This window comes from Cryphonectria parasitica (assembly GCF_011745365.1).
Source record: "Cryphonectria parasitica EP155 unplaced genomic scaffold M406scaffold_2, whole genome shotgun sequence".
NCBI lineage: Eukaryota > Fungi > Ascomycota > Sordariomycetes > Diaporthales > Cryphonectriaceae > Cryphonectria > Cryphonectria parasitica.
Window position 1 is genome coordinate 2,718,882 of NW_024468910.1, and position 18,216 is coordinate 2,737,097.

General features: G+C 55.4%; 5 protein-coding genes across 5 annotated transcripts; all 5 read left to right on the top strand.

Moving 5' to 3' along the window:
• Nucleotide 1: 1 nt before the first annotated feature.
• Nucleotides 2–4,887, top strand: M406DRAFT_327107 (uncharacterized protein; the record flags this gene model as incomplete). Its single annotated transcript, XM_040920170.1, has 7 exons — nucleotides 2–3,173; nucleotides 3,253–3,352; nucleotides 3,412–4,142; nucleotides 4,289–4,310; nucleotides 4,367–4,411; nucleotides 4,659–4,725; nucleotides 4,864–4,887. The coding sequence occupies 7 exons, from the start codon at nucleotides 2–4 to the stop codon at nucleotides 4,885–4,887; spliced, it is 4,161 nt and encodes a 1,386-aa protein (XP_040779647.1).
• Nucleotides 4,888–6,399: 1,512 nt separating this feature from the next.
• Nucleotides 6,400–8,763, top strand: M406DRAFT_102797 (uncharacterized protein). Its single transcript, XM_040915031.1, has 2 exons — nucleotides 6,400–7,086; nucleotides 7,201–8,763. The coding sequence occupies exons 1-2, from the start codon at nucleotides 6,700–6,702 to the stop codon at nucleotides 8,380–8,382; spliced, it is 1,569 nt and encodes a 522-aa protein (XP_040780361.1). The 5' UTR covers nucleotides 6,400–6,699; the 3' UTR covers nucleotides 8,383–8,763.
• Nucleotides 8,764–11,330: 2,567 nt separating this feature from the next.
• Nucleotides 11,331–12,539, top strand: M406DRAFT_71670 (uncharacterized protein; the record flags this gene model as incomplete). The annotated part of the gene is made up of 1 exon (XM_040925489.1): nucleotides 11,331–12,539. One exon carries the CDS (start codon nucleotides 11,331–11,333, stop codon nucleotides 12,537–12,539), a length of 1,209 nt encoding a protein of 402 aa, XP_040779648.1.
• Nucleotides 12,540–14,167: 1,628 nt separating this feature from the next.
• Nucleotides 14,168–15,471, top strand: M406DRAFT_92020 (uncharacterized protein; the record flags this gene model as incomplete). Its single annotated transcript, XM_040926214.1, has 2 exons — nucleotides 14,168–14,300; nucleotides 14,569–15,471. The coding sequence occupies 2 exons, from the start codon at nucleotides 14,168–14,170 to the stop codon at nucleotides 15,261–15,263; spliced, it is 828 nt and encodes a 275-aa protein (XP_040779649.1). The 3' UTR covers nucleotides 15,264–15,471.
• A 338-nt stretch (nucleotides 15,472–15,809) lies between these two features.
• Nucleotides 15,810–17,577, top strand: M406DRAFT_349834 (amidase signature enzyme; the record flags this gene model as incomplete). The annotated part of the gene is made up of 2 exons (XM_040922508.1): nucleotides 15,810–15,861; nucleotides 15,955–17,577. 2 exons carry the CDS (start codon nucleotides 15,810–15,812, stop codon nucleotides 17,505–17,507), a joined length of 1,605 nt encoding a protein of 534 aa, XP_040779650.1. The 3' UTR covers nucleotides 17,508–17,577.
• Nucleotides 17,578–18,216: the final 639 nt, after the last annotated feature.

Sequence of the window (18,216 nt, forward strand, 5' to 3'; positions counted from 1 at the left end):
GATGGCCGATCAAGACACCAATAAGCACCAAAGGCCACGCGCCTCCTCTCTATACAGTCCCCGGGCTGATCCGGACCGACCCACAAGCTCTGGCAGCGCGTCAACACCCTGGACGAGGCGCATGGAAGCTTGGCGGAACTCCAGGCCTCCGTCGCGATCTGGCATAGCAGACACAGGCAGCGCGCCACACACCCCGCATAGTGGGAGAATGTCCCTCGGCGGTTTCTTGTCGCAATACAGCCCATTCGGTCGGCACACCGACGTGAGCGGAAGCCCATCATCACCAGCGCCTGTGAGGGGCGGCATGAGTCTGTGGCAAGAATTGAGGGAGGTGGATGAGTCTGAGGATGCTATGACTCCGAGTGATACCAGAAGTCCTTCACTAAAGGGCAGCGATAGTCGATACGACCCCCCCAGACTGCGCGATCCTTCTGCAACGCTCTCCTCTGAGGACCGATCGCCAGCCATCGAGGCACAAGAGACCGAGTTCGTCAACCCTGCCAGCGACGTCCCCCTGCAGACACATCGAGGCGACCAACCGCGGGCGCCGACAGAACGCAGCAGACGAACACTACCGGCCTTACAGCGTACACTCAGCGACGTGAACGCCGCCATGACCCGTGCAATGACAAGCCGCGCTACCATGCTGAGGCCCCTGCTTGACCGCCTCCGCGAGGCTAGGCTGTTCACAGACATGGGGTCTCTGATGGACGTGACGCTTAGAGCACAGAGCAATTTCAGGCCTCTGGACATGGAAATCGTCGAGCAGTTCGCAGAAAGATTCATTGAGGATTTCCGGCACAGACTCGGTCACCCAGAGGCGGGGCCTGTTCTCCCCGTGGAGACACGAGATCAAGTTTTGGCCGAGATGAACGCCTTGGGCATAAGGATGAGGATCCTCATGACGGAGGTGGTTGCGAGCACCCTCCAAACTGATGCAGATACCATCCGGAGTATCTGTGTAGATCTTAATCGCTGCATTGGCGTGAATGCAAGCCGGCCCGGAAGCGCAGGGCGGGCACGGGCACGATCCGACGTTAGAACACCGGCTTTGACACGCAGGACGTCACAAATGTCGACACTCTCTGGGCCAGAACGTGTTTCTAGCTCGCTGAGCAGGTCGCTGGATCGCGAGCGGCTGTCTGCTATGTCGCACGCTGAACTGGTCGACTTCACCCTGGCGCGAGACCAAGAGCAGAACGATCTGCTCGACGAGATGAGAGATCACCTGGAGACGTATGAGGAGCGCATGATCAAAATCCAGGAGGAGAACGACACGGCGCACGAGGATATGTTGAATCTGAGAGCTGAGATCGACTTAGAGAAAGCGAAGGTGCACGAGTTTGGCAAACATGGCCTGGACATCAACGGCAACAAAGTGACTACGCCACAGCAGCGGGATCAAGAGCCTCGCGATCATGGTACAGCTCGCCTCGAGCCGAGAATTCGCTCTCGTTCGCCTCATAGCCAAGCACGGAGTAGCGGTAGTTTCCTCCCTTTTCCTGATCGATCAGCGTCGCCGCAAATCCTTTCGACGCCTACAAGGGAGAGAATCAGCTCGCTAGCAGCCCTTTTGGACGAAGACAACGACCAAAGAGAACAAGACTTTGCAGGCCTTCAAAGGATTATCGCGTTGCTGAACGATGAGGATGATTTGATCATAGGCTTCATCGACAGAACCGCTCAGCGAGCCGCCCTGTCAACCAGGACTGTTTCCGAATCGGACGCCACGCAATCATCCCCGGAGGTCTCATTGCATCGTGCGTCCACCAGCTCCGCCGCCGCCGCCGCTTCGGATGATCTGACAAAACAACAGCTTCAGACACGCCTCCGAATCGTGGAGCAAGATCGGGATGCGCTTCAACGCGAGAGAGACACCCTCTTCGAACGAGCGACTTGTAGCCACAGTATCGATGACCTCGGACCTAGAGACCAGGAGCGGATCGCTTTTTTCGCTGAGCGGGCATTAAGTTTCATTGATAGGTATCTGAACGACTTCATTCGGTGCAGTCGAAATCTGTCCCTATTCTCCAGGGTTGTGATTGAGGTGGGCAGGATGGATAAGGGACAGCAGACTTGTAAGAATGAGCTCCAAGCTTTGCTCGAGACCAACACGACGATCTCGAATCTGAGGCCGACACCGTATGAACGTGGACCTCAAGGAGATGGGCGATTCAACAAGCTGGAGGCATACCAAAACGCCTGGCTGCCTAATGTTGAGGAATTCTTGAATCACTTTGTCAAACTCTTTGATGATGTGCAAAGTCTGACCGCGAAGGCTCGAGCATGGGATCTTGCGAATCCTAGACCTACCCCAAATGATCAGCCAAGCGAACCTTCGGTGCACGACAGCGTGCTGAGTGGCCGCAGCCCGAGCCTCTTGTCACGCGCAACATCTAGTATCTCTGGCTTGATCTTTGGTGCCGAGGATGCTGATCAGCTATATGGATTTATTTCTAGAGACGCAGAAGGGTCAGGTACACAACAGCATCCTCACTGCAACGGCTGCGAGGCAGCCGTGGCATCCCCTGCGGGCATCTCCGTTGGCACATGCGGTATGGGCAACGCGGACGAACAGCAAAGGGAATCAGCCAGATCCCACAGCTCTGGTAGTTCTCGCGTGAGCTTCGCAGATACTCAGGGCCAGCTACCTATCACCACGAGCCCTCAATTTATTCCCAAGAGTATTCTCAGAAGGTCTTCTGCGAGGCCTCGGTCGCTAGATATAGGCCGTGCTAATCTGAGCCGACAAGGATCCAAGTACGCGGCCACAGGCACTCCGTACCCGTTTTCAATGCCGGAAGGCCATGCTGCACGCTCCAGCTCTACATCCTTGCTAGCAACGTTCAGTTCAGCCAGGGACCAACAATCAACTCGCCGCATTACGGACCATGATACCGCTGGGCATGGAGCGGGCGGGCCAACAATTGTTCAGCGGTCTGCTGACCTTGAGCGGCCGTCCTCCATGTCCCAATTCCCCGGAGGTCTGAGGTCCGGGGGCCTGTTGGGCCTTATCAGTCGGAAAGAATCATATAGGGCGTCTCGCGGGTCTGACTCTCCGCCTACTACAACTATCTCGGAGCAGGGCAACTCAAGGTTGTCATATCCAGCCTCTTATCCTGGGCCGCGTCAAGTACCGGCGGCTGCAGCATCCCTGGTCGAAGATTCTCACGGTGTGTTGCAGGGCTCACCCTCATCTCCACCGTCTCATCTTTCTTCCAATGAATCATCCTCCGGGGCCTCTTTCTACAGTGCACCGGATCATGACGCCGACAGGAAGCCTGAGGGTAGATTACAGGATAGAAGGAGGACCGCAGGCCAAGACGAACCGGAAGCAGGACCACCACAAAAAGTTTCAGCTCACGATGCAAGCACTCCTGCCCAAAGATCGACCTTTGAACAACGGAATAGTCAGAATGGCGAGGGAGCCCCGGAGCCTCGGCCTGTAGGAGAGCAGCGCGAGGACGGAGGCGCTGGAGGTGAAGGCACTGATGAACAGCCTGCTGCGCCACAGAAAGGTCAAGAACGAGCGGCCGAGACTCCAGCCGGACCGCGGACCCCTCTTGGTGATCAACCTCGCAGACAGTCGGGGTCTAAACAGCCTAGCAAAAGCGATGGGAGTAGCAGAGGAAGACGCTGGAGTGAATGGTCGGATGCTTGGTCGCCGCAAGCTCATAGCCCTGCACGCGCGCCTCGACCCAATCCTGAGTGGCAGTTTCTGCGGCTGGTGTCGGTTTTGTCCAGCTGGCTCACCTATCGGCAGCTTTTCAACCTCTGGGCCATCGTCTGGTTTCTCACGGTCCTCATGTGGTCCTACCTGAGGGTGGCTCTGGAGCTGCTGACAGTAGGGGTAGCGAGGCCGCGTCGCGTACGTGTCTTGCCGGCAGAAGAGATGCTGTCGCTGGTGCTGTGGTGCATCATCGTCGGTCATTTGACTATGCTGGTCGCGATCGGCGAGGAGAGGAAGCTGTGGCTGGCCGCCAACCCCACGACCGCAAGCTACCTCAGGGGATTGAGATACCGCAGGGCGTACCCCTGGTGGTCGCCGTACGAGGTAGATTTTGCATTCCTTTCCCCGGCCATGAAATCGTGGAGTGTATGGCTGCATCAGCTGTACTTCCACCGTGGTCTGGGGAGCTCAGGTAGCTTCGGGCCTGTGACCAACATGTCACCTATGTGAAGCTGAGTGCGAATATTACTTCAAGTGGAGGAGAGACGGGAGTGTTGAATCAACACGAGAGTAGGGAGGAACTTGTCTTAACATAGCGTCGTCAATTGCACTGTACAGTCTGTCACATGCTTCGCCTATGGTATGGTTGTACTATCAGTGCCCTCACAGTCTTTCGACAACCCTTTACCGTTCCAGTGTCCTTTTGGACCGGTCGTACCGAAAGGAGTCATCACCGTCAATGTAACTCTTTACATTCATCAATACAACCGAAGGTGATGGTTTCAAATCGTAGGCCACAAATGATAGTCCGAGCTCGAGACCACAGTAAACATCTGGCTCTCATGATCGCTGCATGGTGATGCTCCAGCAAGAGGTCTTGGGTCTGGGGAACGTGATGAATGTCTCAAAAAGTGCTCGAGAGCCTTGGTTTAGGGGGGCACGTGGACTTGCTTGGCTTCTACTAAGCTACCTCTGACCATCTACTTAGTGTAAGATTACCCCACGATCTGCGGGCCATCATCTTGGTGCTGGACGCTACCTCTGGTCCAGCCAATGTACGTAATATCCACCGTAGTAGACAATTCAGCAGTATCTTCCAACTCGCCAGGCAACAGAACAGTGTCCAGAATCCACTGATGATGGGCATCCAACTCATTGAGACGATGAACCAATCTACTGCACTGTAGGCACAGGATTGGCCCTCGCGAGGGGAATGAACAAGGTAAGGGTCAGCACGGCAGGGCACTCGATTGGACTCGAGAATGCCATCTGTAACGACAATGGGCTTCTTAGGTTGGGGTGGTGTGGGGGGCCCACCCTTTATCCCATCCAAGAAAGGACCCTTCTTGCATAATCACTGCAGCACAGCGAGAAAGAGCGATAATGCTGCGTACCCAGTGCAGGTGGTACCTGATGTGGGTGGGGAACTGATCGCCGTCTTTCCTCGCCGTCGCCGTCGCCACGGGCAGAACATCTGACAGCTGATCACTGATAGGTGGTGGTGGTGGTGGTGCAGTTGACTCGTGAATCCCTATCTGTATTCTATTTGATGTTTGGTCCGTTTTATCTTGCATCAGTAAGTACTTACTTAGCTATCTTGAATCGGGGTATTGTGTGGTCCCGTGCTTGTCAGCCTGTACGTTGTACTATGTACAAAGAAAGGAAGAGACAAGAGACAGAGAGGCGAACCTTGACCAGTCAGTCAGGTCGGTCTCCACGCTGCGGCAAGGAAAAGGGGTGGGAAAAGAAACGGTGAATCTTCTCAACTACTGTAGTACAGTGTCAACTATCCAGGCAGAAGAAGACAGGAACCACGTTGATGTGCATTTCAGCTATGATACTGCGGTCAAGACCGACTGGTACCAAGTGTTGTCCTCCTTCTCCTGCGGTCTTTGTTCCTCGGCTCCTTTTCATTCACTACGACATATGGACCACTGAGCACGACAAGTACTTACTTACATAGTCGATCCATAGCAAGTACTTTCAGTGCTATGGTAGTATGTCGTTCCGCTTTCGGACCCTCCGTCCCAAGAGGTGACTCCCTTCTCGTGGTGGTATTCAGCCATGTCAGCAGACCAGGCAGAGAGAGGAGGCAGAGCGCAGAACGACCAGGCCTGCCAGGCTATTGTGGCTAGGTACCTCGTAATCTCTCTACCATAGTAAAGTGCTGGCATCATAGGTGGGTCCCAGAGCTCCTCCTGGCCCCACCAGGGCGAGGCAGGCGCCAGCTGTCGTGACTCTTCCGTACCCCGGCCGGTGCTGCGACAATAACCCCCAGTGCCACTTCCAGTGCTGCTCCTTCCCAACAGCAGCGCTATACCCCCAGCGCCCATACCCCTACCATGCTGCCCATAGCACTATCCGGTACATAAGCTACCCTAGTCGCCCAGGAGCCAAGTGTTAGGCTTACTAGCCGGTGCTAGGTTCCTCAGCCATCGTCTGAGGGCGGCTGGTACTCCATACCCCGTCTCTGCACCTGTCCTGAGGCTCGGGCTTGCGGATGCACACCACCCTGCAAATGTACCTGGTACCTTTCTTACTAACCCGCTCTTGGCTCCTTGCCTCCCCCCCGGCCCTGGGGGTCCGTCCCAGGTAGGTCAGTCGTCATTCCAAGTGGGCGGCGATAACGAGGTGGTCCCGTGCCTTGTCCTTTATCGCTTGTCACAGTCGCTGTTGCAGCTTGTATTGCGCATGCGCAGCGCAGCCTTCCTGTTAGCCTCAAGCTTCCCCAACCTCCGACCTGACTCCTACTCCTCATCTATTACCCTCTCGCTCTCTCTCTCTCTCATCTTCCTCCTCTTTCTTCTTCTTCTTCTTCATCACCAACAACAACACAACCTGGACTCTCCATTATTCTTCCTTTTTGCATTACCTCTTGGGCTTCCTCATTCTTCTTATCCCCCTTTCCTTTCCTGGGCTTGCCTCCTTGCTGCCCTTTTGTAACCTGACCAGTCGCTGGTAGACCCACGAGCCGTTCCTTATCTCTCTATCTCCTCGCTCTCCATCACCTCATCATCACCATCATCACAATGAGAGGCCTGGCCGCCCTCTCTTTTGCAGCCACTGCTGTGGCTGCTGTCGTCCCTGCCTTTGGGACTGAGACCATTCACAACGGTGCCGCTCCTTTGCTGTCTTCCGTCAATGCCGAGGTCATCCCCGACCGTTACATCATCAAGTTCAAGAGCCATGTGACAGACAAGCACGCCAACGACCACCACGTCTGGCTCAGCTCCGTCCACAGTGCCAACCAGGAGGCCCACGAGCTTGAGCTGCGGAAGCGTGGCCAGTGGCCCCTCGAGGACGGTTTCACTACCTTCGAGGGCTTGAAGCACAAGTACTCCATCGGTAGCAGCTTCGCAGGCTATGCTGGCCACTGGAGCGAGGACACCATCGAGGCCATCCGCTCCCATCCTGATGTAAGTTTCTTTTTTCTTCTTGTTGTTCTTGTTGTATTTACTCGCCGGACCCTTAATCTCTTCACACTTCATGAGACAGAGAGCACATCGGCTGACTGAGGTTTCTGGTGACAGGTCGAGGCTGTTGAGCATGACACGATCGTCCACACGATGGAGTACAAGGTGGAGGAGTCCTGCAATGGCGAGACCGAGAAGATGGCTCCCTGGGGTCTGGCTCGTGTCTCTCACCGGAACACCCTTTCGTTTGGTACCTTTAACAAGTACCTGTACGCAGAGGACGGTGGTGAGGGTGTCGATGCCTACGTGATTGACACTGGTACCAACATTGACCACGTCGACTTCGAGGGCCGTGCTTCGTGGGGCAAGACTATCCCTAAGGGCGATGCTGACGCCGATGGCAACGGTCACGGTACGCACTGCTCTGGCACTATTGCTGGCAAGAAGTACGGTGTTGCGAAGAAGGCCAATGTCTATGCCGTCAAGGTCCTCCGGTCCAACGGCAGCGGCACCATGGCTGATGTCATTGGCGGAGTCGACTGGGCTGCCTCCAACCACCTTGAGCAGGTCAACGCCGCCAAGGATGGCAAGCGCAAGGGCTTCAAGGGCTCCGTCGCCAACATGTCCCTCGGCGGTGGCAAGACCAAGATGCTTGATGCTGCTGTGAACGCCGCCGTCGAGCAGGGCATCCACTTTGCTGTCGCTGCCGGCAACGACAACGCCGACGCCTGCAACTACTCGCCCGCCGCTGCTGAGAATGCCGTGACCGTCGGTGCCTCCGCCATCGATGACAGCCGTGCTTACTTCTCCAACTACGGCAAGTGCACTGACATCTTCGCCCCCGGCCTCAGCATCCAGTCCACCTGGATCGGCAGCGACCACGCCGTGAACACCATCTCCGGCACTTCCATGGCGTCTCCTCACATTGCTGGTCTCCTGGCCTACTTCCTGTCCCTCCAGCCTGCCAAGGACTCCGAGTACTCTCTGGCCGCCATCACTCCCAAGGAGCTCAAGAGCCAGATGATCAGCCTCGGCACCTCGGGCGCCCTCTCTGACCTGCCCAGCGATACCCCCAACGTGCTTGCCTGGAATGGCGGCGGTTGCAGCAACTACTCCGCCATCCTCGAGGCTGGTGGGTACGCCGTTCAGCCCAAGAGTACGAGCATCCTGTCGTCCGTTTCTGACAAGGTCGCCGAGGCTGGCGAGTCTCTGGCCGATAAGGTCGACAAGCTCTCCGAGAAGATCCACGAGCTCGTCGATGAGGAGCTCAAGGAATTCATGGACGAGATGACCATGTAAGGACCTGGGTTGAGTGATAGAACACCAAGCACCACGCGTTTGGCAGGATATTCATTATTGCCATCATCATAATCATCATCGTCATCATCACCACCCGTCAAGGGCGGGCTTGTCTTGATACAGCGTCGGGAATGGACGCGGCATGACACTCTGACGAGCAGGGAGCGGGCCGCCAACACTGACACCGCACATGGATGGGAGTTATCTTTTTTTTGTCTTCCCTTTTCTCGTTGTGTACGTGCATGCAGTCTTGTTGGCTTGGTCTGATTAGGCAGGGTTTTGGATGGACGGTTAAGAGGGTCTGGGCATATGTTCTCCATAATGGCACTCTCTCCCGCCCTACAACTAACTACAATACATTCTATGGTTTCCTTGTCTCACAAACCGTTCTGCCTACTTCTCGATCTGTATTTGACACAAGAGTTGTGTGTGCCCTTGTCAACAGATGTGTGTTACCGTGTGGTCACCAAGCGTTTTCGAATCGGTCGCGCCTTCTTCGAAAGTCACTAAAAAGGATAACCTCAACATGCTGTACGTTCGGGCTTTCCTCCCCAGACCATTTACTCTCCAGAAAGAGGCAGCGCCTTTGGTGTACTCAGGCAATGTTTGTTTTGATCTGTTCGCAACCCGCTCCACAGGGCCCATCAGAACCTCATCAGCCAGATCGCGGGCGGAGTTCATCCTCAACACAACGAGGCATCGTCTGTCGGAACGTACACAAAACTTGATATTCTTGAGTTACTTACACTACTCAATACACTGACGGTCTTACTCTGGCTTATTACTTGATATCCCCATCCCGAGGGCCCCTCCTTGTCTGTATCAGCAGTACTCAGTGTTGCTCAGCCTAGTCGTCCTCATTGCACGCCTCGAGCTTGTGCACAACCCCACTCCTCGTGGCACCCGGTCTTTTTGCCTTCCTCTCTACGCCATCATCGATGCTTCGACGACACAGTACCAAGTCCAAGGCGGGCCTCCAGCGGTGCAAGTCTACCCCGTCGGTGCGCGGCGTACCTCTTGAGCACATCAACGTCGCTGCTGCCCAGCGGGATGCAAAGCTTGCGGCTCTACAGGCCTTCTCCCGGGGTCAGGAACGTCACTCTGCCGAGGCGGCTCTTTTTCCTCCACAACAAGGCTCTTTCTATCATGAGGAAGGTGGCAGCCCAGCTCAACTGTCGCGCAATGATAGCGTGATCAGCCGGGACGGCGAGACAAATGGCCTGGCCCTGGGTCGTAGACACAGCGTCCGATTTGTAGGTCCAGATTCTGGCCTACAGACTCGAGCATCCAAGATCAACATGCGGAACGCCACCGTCGACAGAGACAGTGTTGTTACCTATCGCCGGTCTCTCCCAGGGCCACGAAGTTCGCAAGATATGGGCGGCATGCGCAGCAAAGCCCTCCAAGACGAAACGCAGGACATGAGATTGCCGGACCGAACTTCGTCCTGTGGGAAGACACTGGTGACACCAAAGACTGCTCTAAAGGAGGAATACCTCCAGGCCTTGGTCCCAGACACTCAACAATATACTCCGGAAGACGACATAGCTTCCATGCCATCCTCATATCGGCGGGTTCGCAAATCAAGGTCCATGTTTACGCCACACAATACTTTGACCAGTGATGATGCTCAGCCAGTGTCACTTTCCAGGATCGGCTCGACAAGCAGAACACAACAGGCTGCGTCTACGATGCTTCGACCTCGTTTCTCATTCTTGAACAGGAAAAATGAGTCCTCATTTGTGGCTCCATCACTCAGGGCACCCAAGTCGATGAGCTTCCTCAGGCACTGGCGAGGTCATACAGACGGAGCAGCACCGCCCTGCCAAGTCCCAACCCACGACAACCAACCAGCCTCACCAGAACATTCAGCCCAAGACTACTTCCATCGGTCACAAGATCTGCCTAAACCACGCAGACTCTCTGGGTCCATTGGACACAATATGAGCAAAAGTTTGAGGCATAGCAGCGCAAGTACCACCTCAGCCACGCCTGAGGCTACGGCCAGCATGGATACAAGTGCTCATGGGAGTTTCAGGGTCAAGGCGCGTAAAGTGTCATCTACTATGAAGTCCAGGATCATGAATTTATTCATGCACAAGAGCGAGGGCGATGCCAAGGTCCCACTCCAACAGGTTGAGGCTCGAATGAAGCATGTGTCAACCTCGTTCGATGAGGACGAGTTCGGGACGATTGCATACGAGACTATGGGTTCGCAGGCGAGGAGCCGCCTCTCCCGAGTTTCCTCTTGCGTCCCTTCCCTGCATACTGTGCCTTCAGGTGAGAGGTTGCGGTCTCTGAGAGGAAGCATCGAAAGCACTCAGAGCGAGGCGAGAAAGGTGTCGGAAGAGAGGTCTCGGGTCACAAGCTGGGCCAGCACAGAGGGCGAGACCGTCGTTGCCCATAGAGCGCAAGGGTACAGCTCGGACGAGTGGCCAAGGCAGCGACTCTCCGTCATCACAGAGTCATGTCTTCATTCACCAATCCCCTCGTTGGAGCGTCCAAGCATCAGCCTTCAGACCATCACGTCTCAGGAGGAGTTGGTCCCACCAACAATCATGGAGCGTTTGCCTCCGGGAGCAACAGTTGACAGCCAACGTGTCTATTCAGCTCTCATGAAACGGATGGGAGAGACACGGCATCTTTATGAAGAAGTGGTCGAGCAGCGCAAGTCAAGTGACACTTCAGATCCCTTCCGGACGTTGTCGCCTCCGACCAGTGAGGAGAGCAGCGGCAGAGAAAGTTCAGCCTCTTTTACTCGTACCCATGCGACAACCAGTGGCCATCCGGAGATCAGATACGACCTTGCGGAGTCATTGCGCTCATCTGAGGCAACTAGAAGCTCTCAGGAGACTTCCCACGGTCCTCAGTCTAGGTCTCACTCGACTCTCCCGCCTCCGTTGCATCTGGTCCCTGGAGGTGCAGATTTATGCCACCTGAAACCTATCATGGATAGAAGCTCTACATTCTTTGGAAGTCCGACGTCTCATCTCTTTCGAACAAAGAGCCCGTGGCGGAGAACCCTGCAGGAGGCTATGGAGAAGGCCAACACGTTGTCTGAAGAGCCTCCGGTCAACTCAAACGAAACCATCGCCGCCACCTCGACCACCACTGAGGCTGCGGATAAGAAGGCAGTGACAGACTCGGCGAGCAACTACTCTCAGGACACGCAGGTTTATAATTCCGCGACTGATCACAACTCGTCTGTCGCGGGACGCCCTCTAGTGGTCGAAGCAACTACTACCTACCGCCCTACAGGAGAGCGCCTAGCCTCCACTGCGAGTTCTGTCGACTGGAAGACAAGACTCTCCTTTGAGGTCGAGAGGGCGGAGGACTGGCTTCCATCCCCGACGCGGGTCAGTGGACGGGCGTCTGAGGTCGAATATGTCGTGCCAACGATGCCGCGAGCGTTTGGTCAAGGCCACGTACGCGAGGCAGCACAGATTGGGCCCTACGAAGAAGATGAGCACAGGTCAACAACACCTGCCGTGCGCATGCCCACAAACCCTACGACACCTCTCAGCAGTGTCGAGCCCAATATTAACAAGCTCACTCCTCAACAGCGTTCAGTCATGCAGACTACACCACCTTCAGCAGGGCCGCTTCAGAAGAGCGTGTTGCCAATATCCAAGACGACAGGTTCTTTGGGGGGAGATATGCCCTCGTTCGTGGCTTCCAGGGATGCTATGCGACCACGAGCATCACCCCTGGACAGCAACACTGGCTCCTGTGAAGAAGAGGCTGGGAAAGGCAACATCTCACAACTGAAGACACCAGGACAAGAAAATGTTGTTGAGGTCAGACAGGCAAAGTCACTTGCCCACGTCAAGAGCTATAGCGGACTGTGCTCCGAAGAGACGGGCTCGCCGCTCCGGCACAGAGGATCGCCCACAATCCGGTTGATGAGAAAGCAGGTCGCCAAACTAGAGCCCAACTCGGAGTCTGTAACCTCAACCCCGGAGTTCAGCAGTGCTTTTAAGCGCCACTTTGGGCCGCTGGCCTCTTCTCCACGTCGTCGAGATGACGTTGTGGACAAGGAGAACCAGAGCCCTACCAACAAGGCCTGGGGCCATGGCAGCCAGAGTATGGTGGATTTCTTTCTCAACACTCGAAGAAGGCAGGGGGCGAGTAGTAGTGACGGGCCAGCTTTTGTATGAGATGTTCCGGAGCAGGCCGGAAGGGTATGATCTGCATGTAGCATTACGCGATGGTGGTTTGTATGGGAGTGTACATTTCTTATGCGTGGCGGACAGACATAGGTTGGAGGTTATAGGAGGTTATAGCATTGTTTATGAAGACACGCAAACGAGCTGGAAGGGAGTATCAACTGATGGATTGGAGCCTACCACTGTAATGACGGGCATGGGGACGAGAGTGGGCATTGGGTAGTATTCGGAACAGAATTCGAGGGGCATCTCCATCATTGAACAGTACCCCACCTCCAGAAGAAAGCAGTGATCAATTTGTCAGCTGTAAAGATAGGACGGTAGCATGGTCACGACGATAACGACGAGGCTGAGCCTTCACTGCAACTGTCCTATGGTATATGTCCTGCACTTGCGGCACTACTTTGTTGCTATTGTACGGGGCCATTTTTCGGTTGAAGCCATAAGCTTTAATTGCGGTCCCTCTCTTGGCGCTTGTAGCTAGCCTGGCGCTTGCGGCCAGCCTCGGGAAGCCCTGGAGGTGGATACGTTCGGGTCTCTCGAATGGCCCGACTCTCTCTAATCATATTGACACATGTTGCAGTACCGGCCGGTACAGGCAGTGAGGTCATCGATTTTTGTCTCCTTCCTCATGGATGGACGTGTAAGTCTCTCCCCCCCGCCCCCTCTCAAGCAAGAGTATTCTATCCTGTGTAGTTCCAAATCGAATACAATAGCAATTTCATTTTCTGCATAGTCAGAAACGATAAGGAACACCCGCTCCGTGCACAGCACCGAAGAGAAAAAGGAGTAAGGTTACTTGCACTTCTTGGTTGCCAGGGCGCCCTTTTCACTCATTGTGGGTTGATCAGTGGAGAAGGACGAGAAACAAAGCTGGCTGGCCCCGTTGATGATAAAGCAACTATCGTTATCATAAGAATAAAGAAAGAAAAAAAGAAAGAAAAAAAGGTCTGCTGGCCTCGGGCTCGTGATGCCGCGGTTGGAGGAGGGTCGTCGATTACTGATTAACCTTGCTGGAGGTGCTGGGAATTCTAACGCGTGCCGTCTCATCTTGTCATCGGGTCTGGTGGGTCGTCTGCCTTTTTCTCTGTTCTTTTCTCTTCCTTTTTCTTCCTTCCTTTCCCCGTTTTCATTCATCATCAACTCATTACTACCTACCTACTTGTCATTTAGACGTCTCTCCTGTATCTGGTCCGGGAGTAACTACAATTGTTGACGGTCTAAATTCTGTCGTATAGTTCATTCCAACGCCCTTGCGAGCACCTGCAATAGCAGCGGCACCACCAGCGGCACCACCCACTAAGCAAGCCGCATTATACTACCGCCCACTGACATCAGCCCACCCTTCTGCCATTTCGGCTCCGGCTTTGTACTACCACCACCACGCCAGCAGAGGCCTGAGATTCTACTCTACAAGTCGTCATCATCATAAAAAGACGACGACGACGACGCCGCCACCTAGAGCAGCAGGCCTAGGTCCATTTGGTAAAGCGTTTCTACTTTTCCCGGCCGCGGCTATAGGGATTGGGGTTCTAGGTGGATACGTCTCTATCAATCCGTTCTCAACAAGTACATCGGTCTCTCCTCAGAATAAAGAGGGCAACAATAGCAGCAGCAGCATGTCGTCCAAGCTGATTCCCACCAACCCGGCGGATGTCATGGTTATCCGCGATGTCACGCCTAATGTGATCACCTTCTCGGTGCCATTCAAGCGGTTTGGAATCATTCCTATTGGTGGAAGGGGTACTGTTGGTGAGTCTAGTGTTGCGTGCTCAGTCACTTTCAAACGGCTGAGCGAAGGGGGGAAGGCAAGCGTGGGATGTGAACGAGACATGCAGTATAGCACAAGGTGGCGCTCGCTCCAGTGCGCCGCTTGGCTTCATGGCTTGCATATGGGCCGTGCGCTGATCGATATCTCACCTCTCTCATTTGCTTGCTGGCCACTCATCACACCCCCCCCCCCCTCCCTAAGGCCAGGAAAGTGAGACGAGCGAACCAGGTTATTGACATCTTCGTACAGTAAAATTGACATCTGGCTCCCTCGCCGTCTTCTCTCCTGTCGCCCTCACCCCGGAGGTTCAGTCCAAGCTGGCTACCCTGGGGGGCACGGTCAAGTACATCGTCGCCCTAGACTATGAGCACCACATTTTCATCACCGAGTGGCACAAGGCGTACCCCGAAGCCAAGATCATCGGTCCAGAGGGCTTACCCGAGAAGCGAGCCAAGCAATCGGCCACGGACCCAAAAATTGGCAACGAGGCGTTTGCGGTGGTGTTTCAGGCCAAGGACAAGCTCTCGCAGCGGATAGACGAGGAGTTTGACCGCGACTTCGCGTACGAGTACGTGGATGCGCATGCCAACAAGGAGCTGGTCTTCCTGTACAAGCCGGAGAAGGTGCTTATTGAGGCGGATCTGATGTTCAACCTACCGGCGACGGAGCAGTACAGCCGGTGTCCCGAGGCGGAGCGCAAGGTGGGCTTTCCGGCGAAGCTGTTCACCAGCATGCAGAGCACCGAGGGCGAGGCGAAAGGGATGAAGAGGTTCTTGTGGTACGGGCTGAGCAGCAGAGACCGAAAGGGCTTCAACGAGAGCATCGCGAGGATTGATGCGTGGGACTTTGAGACGCTGGTGCCGTGTCATGGCGAGACCATCGTGGGGACTGCGCGTTCGACATGGAGCAAGGTTTTTGAGTGGCATTTGACTGGTAAGAAATAAGGACAAGGTGGTGATAATGTGGATGATGATTGACTGTCCTGGGAAGAGAAGACATAATGAGTGGTGACGGTTTCATAACTTAATCTGTTCGCAATGCATGAGGGAGGCTTTGACAAAAACAGCTGGAAGAAAACGTGGACGGGGTAATGCGGTACATGACGAGAAGGTTGTAATAAAGTCAGTTGATAACATATTCTTCATCATTCCGACACATGTCTGAATATTTTGGGGGTATTTCCTTTCTTATTCTTGAACTAATTATGTGAGGAAGGAGTGAGGGAAGACGGGTTCGGTCTGGCAGCGATAACGATAAGCCCTCTATTTTCTGGGTTACACTGAGTAATCACATCGTACCTCTCGAACCTCAACTTGAGCTCAAGCTTCTCACGTTCTATACCCAGTTTTCATGAACGGCCCCTCTGCACCCACAACGAAACGCTCAAATGTGAACCCCCGCCATCCCTCCAAGCGTCCACTCCAGTACATAGGGCGTCTACATGTCCCTCAATGGCAGGCTGACCAGCCTGCGACCCGTCGTTGCCCGCCATGCAAACTGCCGACTGCTTGTGCAATTACCACTCGTCCGCCCACAGCGCCGGTGCTTGAACGAGTTTATACACAAAGGTCAGAGAGGGAGGAGAACAAGAAGTTCCTTACGCACAAGAAAAGCAGCTGACTTATGCAAGAGCAGCCCTCGACGCCGAATCCGAAACCACTGCTCCGCCTCACCAACCCAAAAACTCCTTCCGCCTCGCCGTCAAGGATAACATTGCGACCCTCCCCTCCGATGGCTCCACGACCTGCGCCTCGGGTATCCTGGCTGATCATGCCTCACCTTTCGAGGCCACGGTCATAGCCCAGCTCAGGCGACGCGGCGCCGTGGTCGTGGGCAAGACGAACCTGGACGAGTTTGGTATGGGCGGGCACAGCATGAACTCGGTCTACGGTCCCGTTGTGCAGAAGGGGGTCACACGCAGAGGGCCAGGGTCAGATTCTGCCCGTCACAACGATAGTGTTGGTGATGGTCCTGCGGACAGGATGCCCGTAGACTTCAGCGCTGGCGGCAGCTCTGGTGGCAGCGCCCTCGCCGTCGCCTCGGGCACTGCGGATGTCGCGCTCGGCACCGACACGGGTGGGTCTGTGAGGCTGCCGGCGGCGTACTGCGGAGTGATCGGGTACAAGCCCAGCTACGGAATGATCTCGAGGTACGGAGTCGTACCGTATGCGAACAGCCTTGACACGGTTGGCTTCCTGGCTGGGGATGTGAGGAAAATCAGGGAGCTGGTCGTGGAGGGGGGGTTGTGGGCGGAACATGACCCGCGCGACCCGACCAGCCTCTCGGTTGCTGCCCGGGCCAGGTGTGCAGCCTCGAGGGACAACTACCGAAATCCGGATGCGACCGGCCCTGGTGGGCCGACAGGGAGTGGGTCGTTGCGCCCGCTGACATTTGGCATCCCGTTAGAGTACAATATCGAGGAGCTCGAGCCGTGTGTCCGCCAGGCGTGGCAAGACACGGCTACCCTTCTGCGCGACAAGATCGGCGCGAGAGTTGTCCCTGTCTCGCTGCCCTCCACCAAGCACGCGCTCTCCGCTTACTATGTCATCGCCCCCGCCGAAGCCTCCTCGAATCTGGCCAAGTACGACGGCGTTCGATACGGTCCCAGACAGCCCGAGATCGAAGGCAACGGCGCGGGCAATGGCGTCCTATACTCGGCTGTACGGGGCCAGGGCTTCGGCGCGGAAGTCAAGAGGCGCATCCTGCTCGGCTCGTACACCCTCAGCTCCGAAGCCATGGACAACTATTTTGTTCAGGCACAGAGGGTGCGCCGACTCGTGAGGAGGGATTTCGACCGGGTCTTTCAGCTGGCAAACCCCCTGCTGGACGAGGACGATCAGCACTTTGACCTGGCGGACCTAGACGAGGGTGTTACCCTGGAGAACAAGCTCGGCCCGGCGCAGGTGGACTTCCTGCTGTGCCCCACCGCCCCAACGCTGCCGCCGACACTGGCGCATGTGCAGGCACGGCAGGAGAGGAACCCCACCGAGGCATACATGAACGACGTCTTAACCGTCCCCGCCAGCCTGGCTGGGTTGCCCGCCATTAGTATACCCAGGGGGGTGAAGGGCGCGTCGGTGCCTGGACCAATGGGTATCATGGGTCTGCAGGTGATTGGACAATTTTGGGACGACGCAAGACTGCTCGCGGCTGCAGAAGCTCTGGCGGCATTGGGCGAGAGCACTTAAGTAGTCAGCAACGGCCAGTCCACACCGACTGGCATGCATAGCAATGGCAAAAACATCATGTCCCAGTTCGAAATGTCAATGTTTGTTGTGCCTTCAGCCTCGGTGAGGGCGCTTCCACGTCCAATAGGTAAGTTGAACATATAACATACACCACAGATAGAGTCAAGGATATGATCTGAATGTATTCATCCTGAAGCAAAGTGGTAAAAAGAAAAGGAGAAGAAAAATCCAAAATAGATCGCCAAGGACCCCCAAGCCAGTCGGGGGAATCGAGTTGTAAACCCCAAGCGCGTGAGACGGAGTGGTTTAGACACAACGTTAGGTTTCTGCAGGCAAGCATAAACAGAGACCTAGCAGAGAGCCCAAACCCCTTTGGTAATTTATACTAAGCCTCGCAACTGGACGAACCTATTCATGGCAAGTTGATCCCTAGGTGAAAGTGGAAGGTTGGGGGGGGGGGGGGTGCAAATGAAGACGGGTCCCAGTGATGAGGCTTGCCCACGCGAGCAAGGTCACCTACAGTACCCCCAATGCCTTATGTCGACGCACAGGCATAGAGCCTGCCGTCATAGCTGGCCAGACTGTGCCCCCAGCTCCCAGCTCCCAATTCCCCAAAGACGAAGTCCTTGTCCATTCTAATTGTCGATCTCGCGGGTCCTGCCTCGAACGCTTCTTGCCGGATGAAGGCCGTCCATCCTGCAGAGCTTCT

Coding starts and splice junctions, on each gene's coding strand:
- M406DRAFT_102797 (XM_040915031.1), top strand. CDS start 6,700: ATGAGAGGCCTGGCCGCCCTCTCTTTTGCAGCCACTGCTGTGGCTGCT. Junction 7,087..7,200: donor CCATCCGCTCCCATCCTGAT/GTAAGTTTCTTT, acceptor TTCTGGTGACAG/GTCGAGGCTGTTGAGCATGA.